Below are 19,489 nucleotides of genomic sequence, written 5' to 3'. Positions count from 1 at the left end.
TAAAAATAAAAATTATATAACACTTTTTTATGACAAATTTTTGTATCTTTTTTTCATCAGGTTAATTATTTAATCTCACACTTCTTTTCTTTTCTTTATTATTTCTATTTGTCATAAAAAAAATTGTACAAATATACATTTTAAAGAGATAATAACCAAAAAAGAAAATCATTGTGTGTTTTACTAAATTATAATTGTTATTGTTATTGTTCTTTTCATGGTAACCCAACCCCTGCACGCTGTAACGTACGTACGATGCATCCACCACGTGCTGCTTCATTCTCTCTTTCTTCTCAATCTCCTTCTTCTCCTCCGTCTTCAACGATTCTTCTATCGCCATGCCATTGAAACCCTCTTAGCTATAGCCATAGCCATGGAATACACAAGTTGGCCTGAATTGCAGCAAATGCAAACTCAAAATCCGCCCTCCTCTTACCAACAACCCTCATCATATCCTCATGCATCATCTTTTACTACCCATTACCTCTCTTACCCTCAAAACCCTAACCCTAACTCATCTTACTCTATCCCTCAATCTGCTACTGTTCTCGAACCTTCCCTCAACCCTCCTGGGGTTGATTCATATATCCCATTGAACTCCACTAACCCGATTACCCATTTGGGTCACGAAACCCTTCCCAATTTATCGTACGGTCAAAGCCATGTTGTGGCTGATTCGAACTCGTTGGTGGCATCTTCTGGCTTCTACTTCGACCCAAATTCTCAGAATTGGGCTGCAAGAGAAGCTGTTAGGCAATATGGTACTGACCCTGCTACCTATGCACCTGTAAGTGGCTATTCCCTTTTCGTTTTTCTATAAATTTTCAATTTTTTTTGCTCTCTGGGTGGTGGGGTATTGTTGTATATGATAGTGATTATGATGAGGAACGGTTATAAATGTACTGGTTTGGAATGCAGGGGAAAATGTGTGTGTATGAGTTTGGTTCTTCTTATGTTCGGAACTGCTTGATGCTGTTTGATGGTTGCAATTGCAAGTGTAGAGGGTTGAGCCTTAGGAGTTAGGACACTGCTTATGAAAGTTGGAGCTTGACAAGTGACAATTATTGCCGTTTGATTTATTCAAAGTGGTTTGATGAAGTAGTTGAGAATGGAAATCGAATGATATCACTTATGATTAAGTGATTGTTTAGTGGCAACTGGTTGCAGTGTTGTGGAAAATTGAAATATTTCAAGTGATGGTTGATTTGATTTGCTCTTAGTGTGTGCCGAATGGTGCATGAGTCCGTTACTTTTTAGTTAATTTGGACTTAGGGAGGCGGTAACCAAGTAGGTTTCTGTGGGTACTGTGTTCCAATTGAAAGGAGCCTGGTTTTGTAATTTTACTGAGCTGTTATCTTTTAAAGATTTTACGTTCCTAACTTTTCTTTCCACTTATTTTTTAGCTCATTTTTTTTTTCTTTCTTGATGCTAGCAGGAAGCATAGATTTTTATTCAAAGTAGGAAAACAAAATGTTGGCAATATTTTGATTTCATGGAGTTGGAATGCTTTGACTTGCTTATATCTTTTATTCTTTTCTAGAATGACCATTAAAAGTTGATCTATATTGAAATTTACTCTGTTGACTATAGCTGGATTGCAGATTATACACTGGTTTGTATTGTAATAAGTAATAACCTTGGAAATAAGCCTCTAATACTCTGGTTGATTGATTGATTGGGTGTGGTGTGGATTGTTTGGGTATGGTATTATCAGATGAACATAGTCTGTTTGCTGTAAATGTTAATGTTCTAGTAAATTTGGTGAAAAGGTATAGCAGGATTGTTATGAAAATATCAACTACTTTTCTGCCATAATTATCTGAAGATAAATGCGTGTGCAACAAATTTAAATGTAAAATTCCATTCCGTTGTATATTTCTGAAATTGAGTGGTAGTGGTTTTGAATTTATTCAAGTTGCCTAGGTTTCAAGTTACTATGAACTTTATTTGACAGTTCATTGCCTTTCTCTTGTTTCATTGACCAGTCTTAATTTCTGCTTTGCCATGAGTTTACCTGAATAAAATTTAAAAGGCCAAGGACATGATAATGAAATTGAACAATTTCTTTCCCATTACATGGGTTGGAATGCTAACTTATGACTTTGATAAACCTTTCTCCCTTTACTTTTAGAAACTTGGTATAAATTGATTATGCACATTATCTTCTATAATCTCAGTAATTTCCTCTGCATTCCGGCATGTATATAAAATATGGTTACTAAACTTAACACTAGGATTTAAAAACCCTTGACTGGACTCTTGGTTGATTGTATCAGTATTGTTTGGTACAGGATTTAAATAGTATATTGAAGTTCATATGAGGGGGGTTTATGTAAGTCATGGATGCTCTATTCATGTTATTTTAATTGCATAATGTATTATCCCAAGGTAGAAATAAATACAGTATAAACCGTGCAGGGCATCTCAATGCCATCAAATGGCTCAGAACAATTGGCTATGGAAAATCCTAACTCCACTTGGTGGACAAATACCGTAACTCAACTTCATAGCAATGGAACATGGAAGAAACACCAAAAGAAAGTTAAAACTAAGATTGTGCACTCCGCTTATTGTGAAGTTTGCAAAGTAGATTGTACCAGCAAGGAAGTACTAGACCAGCATAAATTAGGAAAGAAGCACAAGAAGAACTTGGATAAACTAAGAGAATCATTGAAACCAACCCAAGTTGAACCGGCTGGGTCATCTAGTCCTGTTATAGGACCCCAATTACCGAACGAGAAGAGCAAATCTATCAGTGGGCATAAGAGTAAGCGGAAAACAGTTGAAACTGCAGAGGATTTGGAGAAAAAGAAAAAGAAGGTTCTTGATGGGGGGGCAGCAGCTGAAGCAGTTAGAATATGTGGTATATGTAACGTGGTTTGTAATAGTGAAACAGTTTATAATTATCATCTTGCAGGACAAAAGCATGCTGCTATGCTGAAGAAAGCATCTAATCATACATAATCCAATGCCAGTTGAAATTTTCCCCTTTATTGAAGGAACATTATATTTGTGACATTTTCTTAGCATATCTCCTTTGAGCATTTGAATAGAATGTTCATTGCTTAATTTTTAATTTTAATATGAAATGGGTTGAGTATATACACTTGCATTGATTTTCATAATTGAGATGCAAAAATGGTAAAAAAAAATGAATATATTAAAACAATTGTTTTTATCAAAACTATTGTTATACTTGGTTAAATTTTCAATAAATTTACCCAAATGAGTTGGTGTTTACACCAAAATTTCTGTAGAGGCGTAATTACTCCAGCAAGAAAATTGATATCTCATTAATATTTTGTACACTAATATATTGTGTTAGAAATAGAACTCAAAAGCATAATGAAAGAAAAATTACAAGGAAGAAGCAGAGTAGACACGTCATCTTAGCTTAAGGTTGGGCCACATGGAAAATTATTGGATTATGTCAGCCTTGGCCCATACAATACTTCCTCGGTTCTGCAAACGACATACCAAAAAGTAGACACTAAGTTGGCCACTCTTATGATTACGAAGTTGCGATCTTAATAATAGCTGGACACACCCTGTGTACTCTTTTTCTAACGATCCTAAACCCCAAGATATTGATAAGAAAAGTTTTAAAATAAAATAAAATAATATTAAATAATATAATGTTATGAAAAACTATTTTTATTTTTATCATTATTTTTTAAGGATGTTTGTTAATATTTTTTAAAATAAATATATTTCTAAAATAAATTTATTTCTAAAAGAAATAATATCATTAAAATTTAAAAACATTTATTCACTTTGAAAAAAAAATTATTAATTATTTATTCATAATATCATCACTTATTAGATGAGAAATTAATTTTTCTTCTGTAACCCAAAATCATTCTTAATCAAAATAAATTTTCAGAATATAATCATGTGTTAAAAACGAAAATGACTTTTAATGGTATTTTGTCGTGGAAAAAATTTGCATCAAAATATTTATATGATTATCATCAAATTCTCAAATTAAGTTATATCATGCGATTTCTTTTTTTAATATTAAATAATCACCATTGAAATTATGTCACTGATTTTTAAAAGCTATTCACAATTATTATTTAACTTTAAAATGTATAACAAATATGAGAAAGCTTTTCTTTACCCACACATGGTCTCTTTTTTTTTCAATATTACCAACACATGCTTGTCTGATTCACTTTGCATACATACAGTCAATCAGATTCAGGCGCTATATCAAAATCAAAACTTAAAAAATTTACAATAAATGTTTTCCCGTGCAGCTTTAGTAAATTAATGAACATAATTAAATCGAAACCCATCACCCAGGATCACATGCCAATCAATTACAGTCGTTTTATTCCTTGAATAGACCAAGTACTCAGCAGCTTCACGCTAACAATACCAAAGCCAAAAACCCTTTCTTTCTTCCCTCACTGAATGGCATCTCCCTGCCACTGCCCCCAACACCAACACCATCATCAGCACCCTCATCAAACCCCTCCTCCCACAAACCATTACTGTTGCAACCCTTCTTACAGTTGTTGTACACCCCCACAAGACAACCTTGTACAAGCCATTGCAACACTCTTGTCTCAAACTCAATCACACCCTATTCCTTCTCTAAAACATTACACCAAATCTTATCCTCTCCACAACCTTCCCATTCAAAATCACCACCTTCAAACCCAATCCACTATCTCTTCCCTTCTCCATCGCATCGAATCCCTCGAATCCTCTCTCAACCATTACACTCATCACTCTCTCCGCCATGCTGCTGCTCGTGTTATCCAAACCCATTTTCGTTCCTTCCTCGTTCGTAGATCAAGAACACTAAGCCACCTCAAACACCTCGCTTCCATCAAATCCACCTTCAACGCTCTCAAATACTCCTTTTCCAACCACACCCACCTTGATTTTGCACCTCTTTCCCTTAAAGTTGCGAACTTGCTCCTCGAACTCGATGCCATTCAGGTAATAAAATCGTGGGATTTTTCAAAATTTTCAAAATTTGTTCTTTAAAAAAAACTCTAAGAAAGTTTCAATTTTGATTCTAGGGTTGTGATCAGCTGATTGTGGATGGGAAAAGGTCGATTAGCAGAGATTTGGTTCAGTTTTTGGACTCCATTGAAGAGGTTGCTGTGAAAAGGCACGTGCTTTATGTGAGGGCAGCAAAGACTGCGAAGTCGGGTCAGAAAGTTTGCAAGCCTAGAAATTCAGGTGATGATGAGAAGCGGAAGCTGTTGCAGAATTTGAGGGGTAGGGTTGAGAAGCTTAGCAGATTGTGTAAGGTTTCTGCGAATGATGATGAATGTTCGGAGCATGAGGAGAAGGGATTTCATGATGATGATCATGTGGTAAAAGGTGTTTTGATTGGTAGAAGGGATGGAGTTTCCCCGAAGAAAAATGGGGTCTTTGCTCATAGGCAAGGAATTCAACCTAGAGTGAAGAAAAATGTGAGGTTTGCAGAGAATGAGAATGTTTGTGAGGTTTATAGTGGGGATGTGACTTGTTCTGATGGAAGTTCATCTAGTGATGAGCAAGGAGAGGTTTTGGAGAATGTTAGTGGTGCAGTTGAAGATGTTGTGGATTCTTCTCAGGATGCTGAAGATGATGAGGAAGCCCTGGTGGGGGACAGTGGCGGATCGCCGCGTAGTAGCGATGATGGGGAAAGGAACTCTAGAAGGGTTCTCAAAAATGATGGCAGAAATGTAGTGGAAGAGCAGCTTCTATTATCCGCTCCATTGCCTCTTAAGATGGAAAACAGAAGTGATTTCAAGAAGAGTAAAGGTGTGAAATTTTTGTTGTGAAGAGCTGTAGCATGATCATGTGAGACTTAGTTTCGTTTGATTTGTATTGTTTAATTGTAATGTAGGAGTATTTGATTGTCCTTCGGATTGGTGGAGCTGATTTGAGTGTCTAATTGGTCGTTGGTACTGTAAATGGACTATGTATTTTCATGTTCCACTTCAATTGATGTTTACTACTTGCAGGCTATCAGCTGTTTCCCAACATTCTTTGAATCAGTTTCATTTTTCTCATGTTCTATAAAGTGATGTGCAGCTTTTTCGGTTAGTTGTCTTAACAGTGAAATAGGCTTACTAACCTTACAAAAGTTGATGGAACCATCGTATAACATTGAGCCTTGGAGCTGATACTACTATACTTGCATTTGGAACTAACATTTCAAAGAACAATTTTCTTCATTAAAATAAAAAGCATGATCAAGTCTTCATAAATTTCTCCTCCTGCTCTGCACCATTTAAGGTCCAATGCGGCCATGTAATTGAAATGAGTTAGAAGACAACGTGATTTCGTTATTGAGCCATGTTGAACATTTGCATAATGTCATCTTCTGTGATAGAAATCTCAAGCTTTTGTTAGTTCCTGAAATATGACTTGCCTCTAGTCAAATACTAGATACTACGTTCTGTAGATATTCACCTGAAAAACCCCACAAAATAACCACAACGTTGAGAGAACATGCATTTAAGCTGCTGAGATTTTAAATTCTTTTGATAATTCTTAACTTCGCAAATTGATATATTTTAGCTCTTTTTAGCATAAAACAATAGTAAAAAATATAGTGGAAAAAACTAAAATAAATTATTTTTACGGATTTAAGGACTAACAAAAAAAAATTTGAAAATCGACCCAATACATTTGAGTGATGAAACCCCAATGCTGTAAGTACTATCATTGAGATCGTAGGAACGTCTGCCAAGTGAAGGGAATTTATTGGAGAGAAACATTTCCTGCGACATATAATGTTTTTGCTATCATTATCGTCAAATGATTATTAATTCTTCACGAATATTGACTATCTGCTATCTTTGAAGAAACAAACTGATATGCTCCCTTGGTCAAACCATGTTCTTTTGCACCAAAAGATTGTCCTCAAAAGAGTTGCTAAAAATGTAGCACAAGAATAAGGTTGCAATGCTCTGAATATTTTCTCCGCAGATAGCATACCATTCCCAGGAACAGTTAGGTTTTTTCTGTGGTTGCAGGATTCGCAGGGAGCATGGGGATCAGCTATTTCTTCCTTCGATTTTGATAGTGACGAGGCTAATTGTATGGAAACCTCAGGAACACTTCTCAGAAAGAACCAGAATAGTCTCCAGTCTACATCCAAATGAAACATTAGGCTCACACACACACGTATAAATATTTTAGTTTATTTCAATAAGCTCGTTAGTATAACGCATAAAAATAAGTTACTTTTAACTTATCTCGACAAATTTCATATTTAAATTTAAGGCATAAATCATATTTTAAGAACTTTTTAAACAAGTTTTCAACTTGAGAGTTATTTAGATGCATCTATAGTGATATCACTCACTCTAACATAAAATATAAAACGGAAAATTTAAAATTCATTCTTTAACACACACTTAACTATTAATTAGAATAAATTAAAAATTATCAAAATAAAAAAATATTAGTTTAAAAGTAAAAACTAGTAAAATTTTCATAATTTTTTAAATTTTTAATAAATTTTAACTAATAATTAAAGGTGTATTAAAAAGAATCTGTCACTAACATTCCAAAAATCATAATAATCTATCTTAGCCAGACACAAATAAACCAACTTTGCAGTGCATCATCAAGTGTTATTGTGAAGGAGAACATCATCACCGTCATATAAAAAAAAAAAATTGTGAAATTTACAGACAGACCAACCAAATTACTCATTCTAACTAAAAACTTAAAACCAAATTTGCATTATTATTAGGGAGTACAACTCAACTTAAAAAGAAACAAGTACATAAAATTGTCCTCCAAAAAAATGAGTGATGGATATTAAAGAGATATTATGGCTTTCCCGGAGAAAGCTGAGACCTCAAACGATATTCACTCTGTAGCCAGTTCCACACGAAACGAATGATCCAAGGGCAGACACATTTCTGATTTATCACCTCCTCAGCAGACCATAAGAGTCATATGATACTCAGAACCTGCAGCAATTCCAATCATGGAGGAGTGAATAAAACTTCGTACTAGGAAATTGAAAGGGGAAAAAACGATGCAGAACGAACCAAAAAACAAAATGAACCAAACTAACTGTTCATGCCACTTCTTGTTTGAGTATAGAAATTGGGTACCTGTTGTTTCTTCAATAGGAATTCTATATTATTAAAAATTAATCTAATTCTAATTTAGTTAAAATAATTCCTTACATTTTCAATCTCTTTTGAACACTCCAGCATATGATCAAATTATAGAGACGCTAAGCAAATTAAATTAGCATGTGCTATCACTAATTAGGGCATTGACACACGTCACACAATAATGGAAGTTGCAGAAAATAAAGTTAAATAGGAGATAATTTTTGAAAAATAAAATAAGAAACTATGATTAATCTTCTAGTCCTCGCTTATTAAATTTTATAAAAAATGAAACTAAGACTCTATTGTCGATGAACGAAACAACCCTAATTGAGTTGGAAAATAAAGAGGCGTAAACCCTAAAACCTTTAATGAAAGGGTTGTTGGAGTTCCATGACGCTGCGAAGCGGAGGGGCGTAGAGAGAGTAAACAACGGCCTGTCGTTTAGCGACTTCGAGTTGAGACTTGGCGTGGGAAAAGGCAGACGAAATAGCGGAAGGGTCAGAAAGAGTGGCGTTTTGACGGAACGCATCGATGGTGCGTCGTTTAGTGTATTCCCTGATGTTGTAATCGGGGAAGTGGCGTGCAACGCGCAGAAGGGAACGGAACAGGGAAAGGATTTGGGTGGTAGAAGGAACGGAAGTTGATACCCCACTCATCGCTCTCTCTCCCTCTCTCTCTCTCTGTGAAATGCTGCACACCCAACAGATACACAATAAAGAGAGAGAGCATAGCAGATCAAGTTGTTTTTTTGGCCCAATACAGACAACATGTTATGTATTGGGTCCAAAATCTTGGATAATGTAGCTATGTTAAATATTTTAAATAAAAATACTATACAAAAGATTGTAGCTTTTTTTAGTTTAATTCTTTCAGTTTATAGAAAAAAATTATAATTTTATATTCTTTAAAAAATTACTATAATTTATAAAATAATTTTTTTATGATGTTCTTGTAGAATAACAGTTTATAGAATTAGTGTATAATTAATTTGTATTTTCAATCAATACTTTAAGTGGTGGTGAAAATTCCTTACCGAGATTTTAGTATATTTATATTTTCAAGTCTCTAACAATATAGATTTAAGTTAGAACAATTTTCTATTTGTTGATTTAGACATTAAAAAAAAGTACATAAATGTCATCGGACATTATAAATGCATGCCTCTCCCAAGAGGTATTCAATTAATAAATTGGTACTTTGTGGGGAACTAGCCTTTTTCACTAGACCCAATCTCTATTAATTTGTTGACGAAGGAAAAAAGCAAGTATAGTATTGAATCAGTTGTTTGGGTACCCCTTCTTTTTTAAGTAAATAAAATCTTGGGACTAGAAATAATAAGACTTATTTTCATTTTAAAAAAATAAAAGTATATGTTAGGGCCTTACAATGGATGATCTATATGCTTATTCTTATCTCCTTTTTTTTTTTTTGGGTTCATGATTCAATATTATGGGGTCTTAGTTATCGAACAACCACACCAATATTGTAAGAGATCCTACAAAAGAATAGCCCAACTCGTGGATGATGAAAGTTTTAACAGCTCCCATTCAAAATTTTGAAGTATAACCCTCATAATTATTGATTCCTCGTGAAGTTATCAAAATCAAGATCTTTCAACTCAATTTCATTTGAGGCTTATCAATGGAGTAACCACTAATTTTTACCTTGAATTGGCCAGAATATGCAAATTTTTCTACTTTTGATGGATGAATAGATCCAATTGGTATTTGGTGGTCAATGTCTAACTGATATTTCACACCATTTAAGTTGATGGATTTTTGTACACATGCAAGTCGATGGGGAACATGGTGTTTCCAGGCACAAACAAGAAAGTAGCAGGTTAAAACTTGTTCTTGGGTTGAGAACTACAATACAAATACAATGCTTGTTGTGTAGTGAATGTAACTTCCATTGTGAGAGAATTATAATTTTTTTCTTCCTTCTCACAAATTTGTTTTGAAAAGTGTGTAAAGAAAGTTTAAAAAGCAATATAAACTGGTCCAAAAATTATTGAAAATGCCAGCTAAGGAGCAAAAGAGGAATATACTCAAGGAGGGCTTGCCTTCTTCCTTTTTTTTTCAATTTATGATGTTGATTTTATAAATTATCTCTCTGAAAAACTAATAAATAATAAAAAATTAAATTATCAATAAAAACAATTAAAAATATAATCTTTTAAATTAAATAAAAATACGAGAGGGACAAACCATAAGATAAACTATAAATGGTGAGGTATAATTTGTCTTGAAATTTAATTAATTATTAAATAAGGTGATATGGTTCCCCTTGATGTGAAAAAAGGCAAGGTTTGGCAAAGCTGAACCATTTCAAAGGATAAAGAGATTGACAGATTCAACACACCATCTAATTAAACTCGCTATTAGAGTAATGAAAACAAACTTTTTCAACATTACCTCTAAGAACTCCTAGCTGATCATATCATCATAAGATTTTCTGTTTTATATATATATATAATTTAAGTTAAATATATTTAACTTTTAAGTTAATTAGTTAAGTAAGGAATAGAAAAAGGATGTTCATTTCCATGGTTAAAGAATTGATCAAAATATATTATTTAGTAATGATTCTGCCAATATATTATGAAGATATGTTGAAGTTTTAATAATTAAGTTATTTTGTGGTGTTATTCCTTAAAAAAAATGCATAAAAGATACAATAATATTTTTTAAAAAATTCTTCTCCTATATTTCATTTCATCTCACTTTGAATATATTTTTTTTTCATTTCAAGCTTTTTAAAGCTTTCTTAAAATTAATTATTCCAAACGACCTATGTCAATTTTTAGTCGACCAATCAATAAGTTTAAATTCATGTTAGTTTATCACATTCACGCAAAAGCTTATATAAGTAAACTCACATTTTTTATAAACATGATTATGCATTCAACTGATCCCACACACTTTATCTATACAATTTTTGCCACTTATCTTAAATAAATTGACATTATGTGAATTTAATCACTCTCACTTAAATTAATATCTCTATAAAGAAAAAAGTAAGCTAGCTCATATAAGCTAATGAGTCTATTAATATAAAGAGTAAGATAAAGGGTCAACGTACCTATAAACTTAAATAGAGTACTACTAAATTTATCTATATAAGTACAATATTACATATATTTTTAGTTAGGTGAAAAAATGAAGTTCATCTTAAACTATTTGCATGTGTTTGTCCTCTTTACCTCATGATGGTGATGGCTGATCAAGTTATTTCCCTTTTAGTGATACTACTTGGCCATTTGTCGGTGCCATTAGCTTAACGTATTACCTTTTATTTGGACAATAATCTCTCACGTTTCTTGCTTCCTTTCATGATAAATGTAAAGGGTGACAAAACTAAACCTTTGAGATACAATCTATTAAAGAATTGATCCCTTACCTTTTTCCTTGCTTAAATGGTTGAAGAACCGAAAGTCTTAAAACAAACTCTAAGCCTACTATTATTGGCTATTTCCCATTCAATTGTTAACAAGTCAAGGAATACCAAGATTATTCACATTTTAAATTCAACTCTCATTAGTCCCCTTATAGACAGTCCTCTATGCTTTTATTAACACATGCACGCTTGCGTACAATACAACTACTACTTGTAACATTTTAATCAAAATATAAGTATTCTCCATTTCTAGTTGATGTTGATGTTATTTATTAAATTTTCAGTCCACAAAAACTCATGGTTTTTCTTTCTACCCATGCATGCATCTTGATGGGGGCTAAGGAAGTGGCCAAATCATTTTTCCACCGTACCCTTTCTACACATACATGCATTAAGCTAAAAACACACAATTTTTTTTTTATTATGCTTGTTGGTTAGGTTTACGGGAGCTTGCTTTCTATGTTCAATTTTAAATTTGCTCAGATCCTACACTTAGAATATTTGTTATCTATGCAACAATTTTACCAATTTTATATTCCTTTGACATTGTTTTTTGGGTATGAATCCTATTTTTTTATTTATATTAATTAAAAAATTAGTTTTTCTAAAATAAGGCCATGTGTAAAACATGAAAATAAAAATGTATTCATCATTAATTTAAATGTTTTCAATAAAATATTCAAATTTTAATTAATGAGAAATAAACGTTATACCTTTTATATATATATATATATATATATATATTATTTTTTAAAAAGTTAAATCGTAATAACAAAAAGTCATACTATTTTTGTATTTAAATATTCAAATCCTTATTTTCTAGTTCTAGCATTATTACATAACATTGATTAGAGTTTTCTTAACGTTTGAGTTCAAAAATAGCACTCCATCTTTAATATTTTCCCATCCCAATGTTAGATTCACTTTTTCCCCCTTACAGTGCCTCACACTAACACCAAGATAAATAAATAAAGAAATGTTAACTATAATTAACCACCGCTTTCCTCATAATACTATCCACATAATCCTTTAAACCTTGCCCATAAACATAGGAAACATCTAAATTTAGCTCCTAGATCATGCTCCCACACCCTAATCTCAAGGTCAAACACCCCCCCACATTTTTCTCTCTCTCTCTAACACATCATTTTCGCTCTCCCCTTCTCTCTCTCTCTGTCTAACCCCAACACGCCTTTGAGTTTTGACTCATACAAGGTTTTCACATTTTCTTTTTCATTTTTATTTTTATTTATTTTTCGGGAAAACGAAATTGTAGACAATGAGAAATCTCCGCACAAACTGAGAAAAAAAAAAAAAAAAAAACTAAACAAAAACAATAGAAAAAAAAAAGGACCCAGAGTTTTCTCTCTCTTCTCTCTTCTCTCTCCTTCTTGATCCATGGGAGAGTAACGTGAACCTTGAACCTGAACCCAACCCGGAAGAAACTCGATCGATTTTCCCCAATCAAGTATTGGATTGGATTGGATTCCTCGACGCTCACTCGATTGGCTCGAAGACCCCAATGCGGTCTTTCAGAAAACCGGAGAAGAAGAAAAAGATAAACTTTTCAGATTGGAGCAGGACCCAGATTCGTAATCCATCGGAATTGTACTCCGGGCATCGGTGGGAATCGGAATCTGATGGTGTGGGCATGGGGGGTGTCGTTGTGGTTTTGGGGTTGTGCTAGGGTTGTTGTGGCGGTGGGGCTGCATATGCATAAACGACGATGCAGCTTCACTTCTCGCCTAGTATGAGAAGCATAACGATATCGAGCAGCAGCAGCAATGGATTTACTGACTTGATGAAGATCAAGGTCGCAGCTCGCCACATTTCCTATCGAACCCTCTTTCACACCATCCTCATCCTCGCTTTCTTGTTGCCCTTTGTTTTCATTCTCACCGCTCTTGTTACCCTTGAAGGTGTCAACAAGTGCTCCTCATTTGGTACTCTTTTCTCTCTTCCAATGCCAATTTCATCGCTCCTTTCTTTGTTTCTTTAGGTAGATCTTGATTTGGACATTGGTTCAAATTGTGTTCCAGTGTTGTTTATGGTTGCATGATTTTGTTGTAGTAAATGGATTTAAGTTATTTTCCTGATGAAAATTTTGAAGCTGCTGGTTAGTTGGTATGTTACAATTAAAATCGCTTCATTTAGGATCTGAATTTTGAAGTGTGACTGAGTAATTTAATGTTGGTGTTTCGGTTGCATGGTTTTTTTTTATTGTACTTGAGCTTAAAGTTAGGGATGGGATTGGATGGAGATGTTTTTGTGACATGTGTTGCTGAATTATGTAAGTAGTTGAGCATTTTGGGTAAATGGAAAACTTTTTTGTGTTATTACTTATTAGGGATTGTTAAGGACGAAATTAAGGCCAATGTTTGTTGTTTTTAAGGTCCTTCTCTAGAAAATGCTTGCTGTTTGCTGTTTGCAGTATGTTGGTAAGAAAAGTTTTGATTCGTTTATTTCTGTCTTACTGCAACAATGCATCAGCTTGATGCATTTTTTTAATGGTACTTAGATTAGGTTCTGAAATTTCATTAGTTTGTGCTTTTTAATTGTCTTACCATGTGCCTGTCTTAAACGTTGATTGATTCCTTGTTTTGTGTTCCAGATTGTTTAGGCAGGCGGTTAGGACCGAGGCTTCTTGGTAGGGTTGACGATTCAGGGGTAAATAATTTTATCATCATATCCTAGACAATTTTGTTTTAAAACTAATATCTGAACCCTTTTGGTGATGATGGAAACATTGATGGTATTGCAGAGATTGGTTAGAGATTTTTACAAGATCCTTAACGAAGTGAAGACTGGGGAAATTCCAGCTGAGCTAAAGCTTCCAGATTCCTTTGAGCAACTTGTTTCCAACATGAAGAACAATCAATATGACGCTAAGACTTTTGCGTTCATGTTAAGGGGAATGGTAAGTTGCTTGTTTCACTTAACACAAAGTATTGTCTTTTTCTTGGTTAATTGGTATTGAATAAGGAAGAGGTTATCTGAAACTGAATTCTATTGACATTTTCAAATCTTATAGCTTACAAGGAAAATACATTTTTTGTTAGTGAATTTGTCCTTACTAAGACTTATAACATTAAAAGCTTGACGTTGGTATAACTAATGCGTTGTGTAAGAATTTCAATTAAGACAACTTAGACAATGAATATACAATATTCTCTCCAAGATAATTTATATAACAAAGACACAATATTCTGTCTAGGGATACAATGATTCAGCTCATGACTTCTCTAGATTAATATTAGTTTTGAATTTAAGAGCCTATGGCTTGGTTTTGTGAATCAGATGGAGGTCCCCGCTATTGATACTGTGTTGTTGATACCGAATCTGCTGTATTATATGGAGTTTTCTTAATGTGTATGATTTGATTGTAATTTTGGTTCTTATATAATTAATTTCTGAATTATCTTGGTGCTATGCTCAGTTATATATGTTCATGAGAAAGGGTTATCTTGCTTCTGATGATACTGTTGCTAACTGAAATACTGCAACCTCATAAATAAGTCAGTCAAGAATACTTGACCAATCATGGATTATTTAGATTGCTTTATTATAGTTATATACTTGTCATTCATCTACTATGAATGTCAGTTTATGATTTTAACTTGAATTTAGTTTGATGCCACCATAACCAAAAAGATAATCATGATTGTCCTTACTTCCAGTTTTTCACTATTAGTTGTAGAGAAACTGAAGATGGTTTCTTAAGTCATGGAAAAAAGTTACAGTTCTGTGAGATATTTCATATTAAGGCTTGTCTTAAGGTTGAAATATATTATGAATTTGAATTTGGCATATTAGTCACAAGCTTAATAAAGGTATATTCCATTTCTTTTTCTAACGCATGAAGGTGCTCTTTTTTATGTATGCTTTTATCAATATGTTGGGTTTTATTTGTATTCTTTTCTTCCTTTCTTTGCTTAAATGTTTATTACATTTCTGTTTATGTACCATTGCAACTATTGAATCCTAAATGTCTATTTATTTACAGTTGGTAGTAACTTCATAATCTTTTTACAAACATATAGATATTACTTATTAATACTCTTTAATTATCATTATCTTCAGTTTGCAACCTTAACTGCTCATCAATGATAGCCATTGGTTTATGCATCCCTATTAGACCCATAGAAATTCTAAGTATATGCAAGGTTGATGTGTGAATCTTTGCCTAAGTATGTTCGTATCTTCAATTCATGATGCTATAGCATGCTTAGATTTTTTAGACTATATATTACAGTTCTTGTGTTAAAAGTTGAGGTAAATGGTGATTTTATTGATTATTGTTACAATGATGTGTTTCTTGGGACAGATGGAGAAATTTGAGAGAGAGATCAGAGAGTCTAAATTTGCTGAGCTGATGAATAAACACTTTGCAGCAAGTTCTATCCCCAAAGGGATTCACTGTCTATCTTTGCGTTTGACTGATGAATATTCATCAAATGCCCATGCACGCAAACAATTGCCTCGTCCAGAGTTACTTCCTTTACTGTCCGACAACTCTTACCACCATTTTATTCTGTCAACTGATAACATCTTGGCTGCCTCAGTAGTTGTTACTTCTACTGTCCAGTCATCTCTGAAACCTGAGAAGATAGTCTTCCATGTGATCACTGATAAAAAAACTTATGCGGGTATGCACTCATGGTTTGCACTAAATCCTGTTTCCCCTGCTGTAGTTGAAATCAAAGGCATTCATCAATTTGAATGGTTGACTAGAGAAAATGTTCCAGTACTTGAAGCTGTAGAAAATCAAAATGGGATCAGGAATTATTATCATGGGAATCATGTTGCAGGAGCCAATCTCAGTGATACTAGTCCACGTAAATTTGCGTCTAAATTGCAGGCCAGAAGCCCGAAGTACATATCTTTACTCAACCATCTTCGCATATACTTACCTGAGGTAAACTGGATTCAACAATGATCACTCTGTTTTCTTTCTCCTTCCCTCCCTCTCTTTATCAATACTGTTCAGTGTTGATACTTTTCAAACCACAATTTACAAAAAAGTATGGTGGTGAAGTTCATAAGCTTCTGTTATCGTATATTCTATGTGGTTTTTTTACATTATATATTTTATGTTGAATATAACATAAAGAAATGAATGATTGATTGATCACTCCCCCCAAATTTTTATCTGTAAAATTCTGCATTCTATGTTTATGAATGCTTTAATGAACTGAGTTTGTAGTGGCAAAAGTGGCTATGGGCACTGAATGTCTCTGAAGTTTTAAAAAATTATAGTAATTGTAGAGAACATGATACCATATGATAAACATAATATATGATTTAGAACTAATTCAAGCAAAATGTTTGTCTATTTTGCCTTATAGAATATGGTTATACAAAGGAAGAACATAAACCATGAAATGTGACAGGACATAGAAGAGAATAATAATAAAGAGAGCCAACTGTAAGTGGGACAATGCAGTTTAATGGAACCAGACAGCTAAAACTGTTAGGTGCAAGTTATAGTATCAAAAGCTTAGCTTAAATAGAGGGGAAAAGGGGGAAAGAGAGGGCATTCTGAGTTGTAGTATTGGAGAACCAAACATTAGCTCAATTGTAAAAGGGGAAATGCTTGGAAGGAACATTGTCCCTCTTCTGTAAATATTTGTTAAGCCTTTGCAAATTGTTCTCTTTCTCTCTTTCCTTTCTATTTTTGGTGCTCATGCTTTTTGGTTCATAACAAAATGAATGGTGGAATGTTCCCCTCTCCCCTTCTCTTGTTTCTGGTCCAAGTCGATAATTATTAATTTTAATTGCATTTGCATCTAATTGATTTCATCAGTATACAGGTCTTGTGCTCCAATTATAGCTAATTGCCATTTTTTACTATAACTTCTAATGATAGAGAAAATAGTCTTGCTCTTTTTGTCTTTCTTTTTTTGACATTAATTGGGTTCTGTTTCATATGTTTGTCTTACATGTGAAATAGCTTTTCCCGAACCTGGACAAGGTGGTGTTTTTGGATGATGATGTGGTGATTCAGCGTGACTTGTCTCTACTTTGGGAAATTGACCTGGAAGGAAAAGTTAATGGAGCTGTGGAAACTTGCAGAGGTGAAGATGATTGGGTAATGTCTAAGCATTTTAGGAACTACTTCAATTTTTCCCATCCCCTCATTGCAAAGCATTTGGACCCTAATGAGTGCGCATGGGCTTATGGAATGAATATCTTTGATCTGCGGGCATGGAGAAGAACTAATATAAGAGAGACATATCACTCCTGGCTGAGAGAGGTAAAAGTCAATATTAACTCAGACTAATACAACTTTATTTCTTTCAAAATTTTTAAATTAGTCTTTGATTTTCATTGATTTGAAGTCCGTACAAAATCCACACATTATTATAAATTAATGTTGTTGTGCGGAAACTGATTGAGTGGCTTAAACATCTATTTAAGTACATATTAATTACTAATGTTGTAGGTGGTAACGTGACTGAGAACATAGGTAACCTTTTGTTTCCTTCTGTTTTTGGTCTTCTTATTGAACACCCCCCTCTTCCCATTTTGTGAAACTGAAAGGGTAGGGAATTATTGGTCATATGGTCTTCAATTATTCTGTTACCAATGAATATATTATTGACAGCTTCACTATGGCAGAATCTAAAGTCGAACCTGACAATGTGGAAGCTTGGAACCCTGCCTCCTGCTTTGATAGCATTTAAAGGTCATGTTCACCCAATTGATCCTTCTTGGCACATGCTTGGCTTGGGTTATCAGAACAATACCAATATTGAGAGTGTGATAAAGGCTGCTGTTATTCACTACAATGGCCAGTCAAAACCCTGGTTGCAAATTGGCTTTGAACATCTTCGGCCATTTTGGACCAAGTATGTCAATTATTCAAATGATTTTTTGAGGAACTGTCATATACTGGAACCATAGTCTGCCAATCAGGAGCACTATGGTTTGTACAACCGTGAATATGAAAGGAACAAGTAATACAGGTTTCATCTAAGTTTTTGTGGCTTGAGATTTTCTTCAAGATGAATTTGACAAGGCAAATAGAAAATTGGTTGAGACGGCAAAACAATTGAAAACATTGTGGGTGGATTTGTTACCATTCGCTACCATTTTGCAGACAACACAGTTACCAACCCCGCATGGCCTTGAGAATCATTTTGAGTCCTTGAGTTGTGACCTAGAAACACGTCCTCTATTTTTGGTTTGTGAAAGGATACTATTATTGGTCTTCTATGGGACAAATATAGCAAAGATTCCATAGTTGAATATTGGAGAATAAACTGAATGCTGGAGATAAAAAAAGTCAGGCCTGTTTCATCAATCTAGTTGGTGTTGAGAACACAAGTGCTAGGACAGTTAATTTGTGAGGTTCCCCCCTCTAGAGCAGCGTTTTACTCTTCATTTTTTAGTTTCTTAATTTTTGTTAGTACCAACTTTTACCTTCACCCACTTTGATTTGATATCATGATAGTGAATTCTAGGAGTAGTTCTTGAGATTGCTTTGTTACGGGTCCATTGAATTGGGGAATTGTAGGATATATATTATTCATTATGTACGATTACCAGACATTGGAAATGTGCAGAAAATTCTTTTTTCTCTCCTTTGCAATGCCGGGTCATAAGTGTTCTCATCATTTTCGTGTCTCTTGCATTCACACATTTTGTTACTCAACAATATTTCCTCCTCCCTCCCTCCACCAAGTAAAATAAATGAACAGCAATTTTGGAAGCAAACTAAATGCAAGTTATATGGTAACAAAAGCTTGGCCATTTTTGTTAGAAAAATTCTTCATCAATTGTATTGGTTAAGAACAGTAATGAGTTATTATATAAAGACATTAATGAGAAAAAGGCTTACTAGTATACCTTCTGACCCATGAAGGTGTTACTAGGGACGCGGAGTATAAAGCTGTGGATGGCCAATTTATGTTTGGTTAATGGTCAACAATAGTGGCTGATTTGTCACATGTAGCTTCTTAATTTGTCAATTATTCATCACTTTCCCCTTTTCCATACCTTCTGGC

The 19,489-nt window shown here is 33.8% G+C and overlaps 4 protein-coding genes across 6 annotated transcripts; 3 read left to right on the top strand and 1 right to left on the bottom strand.

Moving 5' to 3' along the window:
• The first annotated feature begins 238 nt into the window (after window positions 1-238).
• On the top strand, window positions 239-3,114 carry LOC113862852. The gene is made up of 2 exons (XM_027496106.1): window positions 239-787; window positions 2,419-3,114. Exons 1-2 carry the CDS (start codon window positions 374-376, stop codon window positions 2,962-2,964), a joined length of 960 nt encoding a protein of 319 aa, XP_027351907.1. The 5' UTR covers window positions 239-373; the 3' UTR covers window positions 2,965-3,114.
• A 1,223-nt stretch (window positions 3,115-4,337) lies between these two features.
• LOC113863147 (BAG family molecular chaperone regulator 8, chloroplastic) lies at window positions 4,338-5,964 on the top strand. The gene is made up of 2 exons (XM_027496602.1): window positions 4,338-4,950; window positions 5,034-5,964. The coding sequence occupies exons 1-2, from the start codon at window positions 4,417-4,419 to the stop codon at window positions 5,784-5,786; spliced, it is 1,287 nt and encodes a 428-aa protein (XP_027352403.1). The 5' UTR covers window positions 4,338-4,416; the 3' UTR covers window positions 5,787-5,964.
• Window positions 5,965-7,548: 1,584 nt separating this feature from the next.
• Window positions 7,549-8,816, bottom strand: LOC113863453 (LYR motif-containing protein 4B). Its single transcript, XM_027497039.1, has 2 exons — window positions 8,451-8,816; window positions 7,549-7,934 (listed from the first exon to the last, which is right to left on the bottom strand). Exon 1 carries the CDS (start codon window positions 8,741-8,743, stop codon window positions 8,453-8,455), a length of 291 nt encoding a protein of 96 aa, XP_027352840.1. The 5' UTR covers window positions 8,744-8,816; the 3' UTR covers window positions 7,549-7,934; window positions 8,451-8,452.
• A 3,731-nt stretch (window positions 8,817-12,547) lies between these two features.
• Window positions 12,548-19,105, top strand: LOC113861536 (probable galacturonosyltransferase 14). Of its 3 annotated transcripts, XM_027494414.1 has the most exons (7): window positions 12,548-13,426; window positions 14,095-14,150; window positions 14,245-14,400; window positions 15,808-16,129; window positions 16,229-16,398; window positions 17,434-17,736; window positions 18,102-19,070. In XM_027494414.1, exons 1-7 carry the CDS (start codon window positions 13,210-13,212, stop codon window positions 18,384-18,386), a joined length of 1,509 nt encoding a protein of 502 aa, XP_027350215.1. In that variant the 5' UTR covers window positions 12,548-13,209; the 3' UTR covers window positions 18,387-19,070. The 3 variants fall into 3 exon arrangements, with proteins under 3 accessions (XP_027350215.1, XP_027350214.1, XP_027350216.1); XM_027494413.1 differs by having other exon boundaries at window positions 15,808-16,398; window positions 18,102-19,105; XM_027494415.1 differs by having other exon boundaries at window positions 12,548-13,921; window positions 15,808-16,398.
• The last annotated feature ends 384 nt before the right edge of the window (window positions 19,106-19,489 follow it).

Source organism: Abrus precatorius, unplaced genomic scaffold, assembly GCF_003935025.1.
Source record: "Abrus precatorius isolate BTA unplaced genomic scaffold, Abrus_2018 Scaffold3, whole genome shotgun sequence".
Lineage (NCBI taxonomy): Eukaryota > Viridiplantae > Streptophyta > Magnoliopsida > Fabales > Fabaceae > Abrus > Abrus precatorius.
Note: the sequence above shows the minus strand (reverse complement) of the source record. Positions and strands in the feature narration are given on the sequence as shown.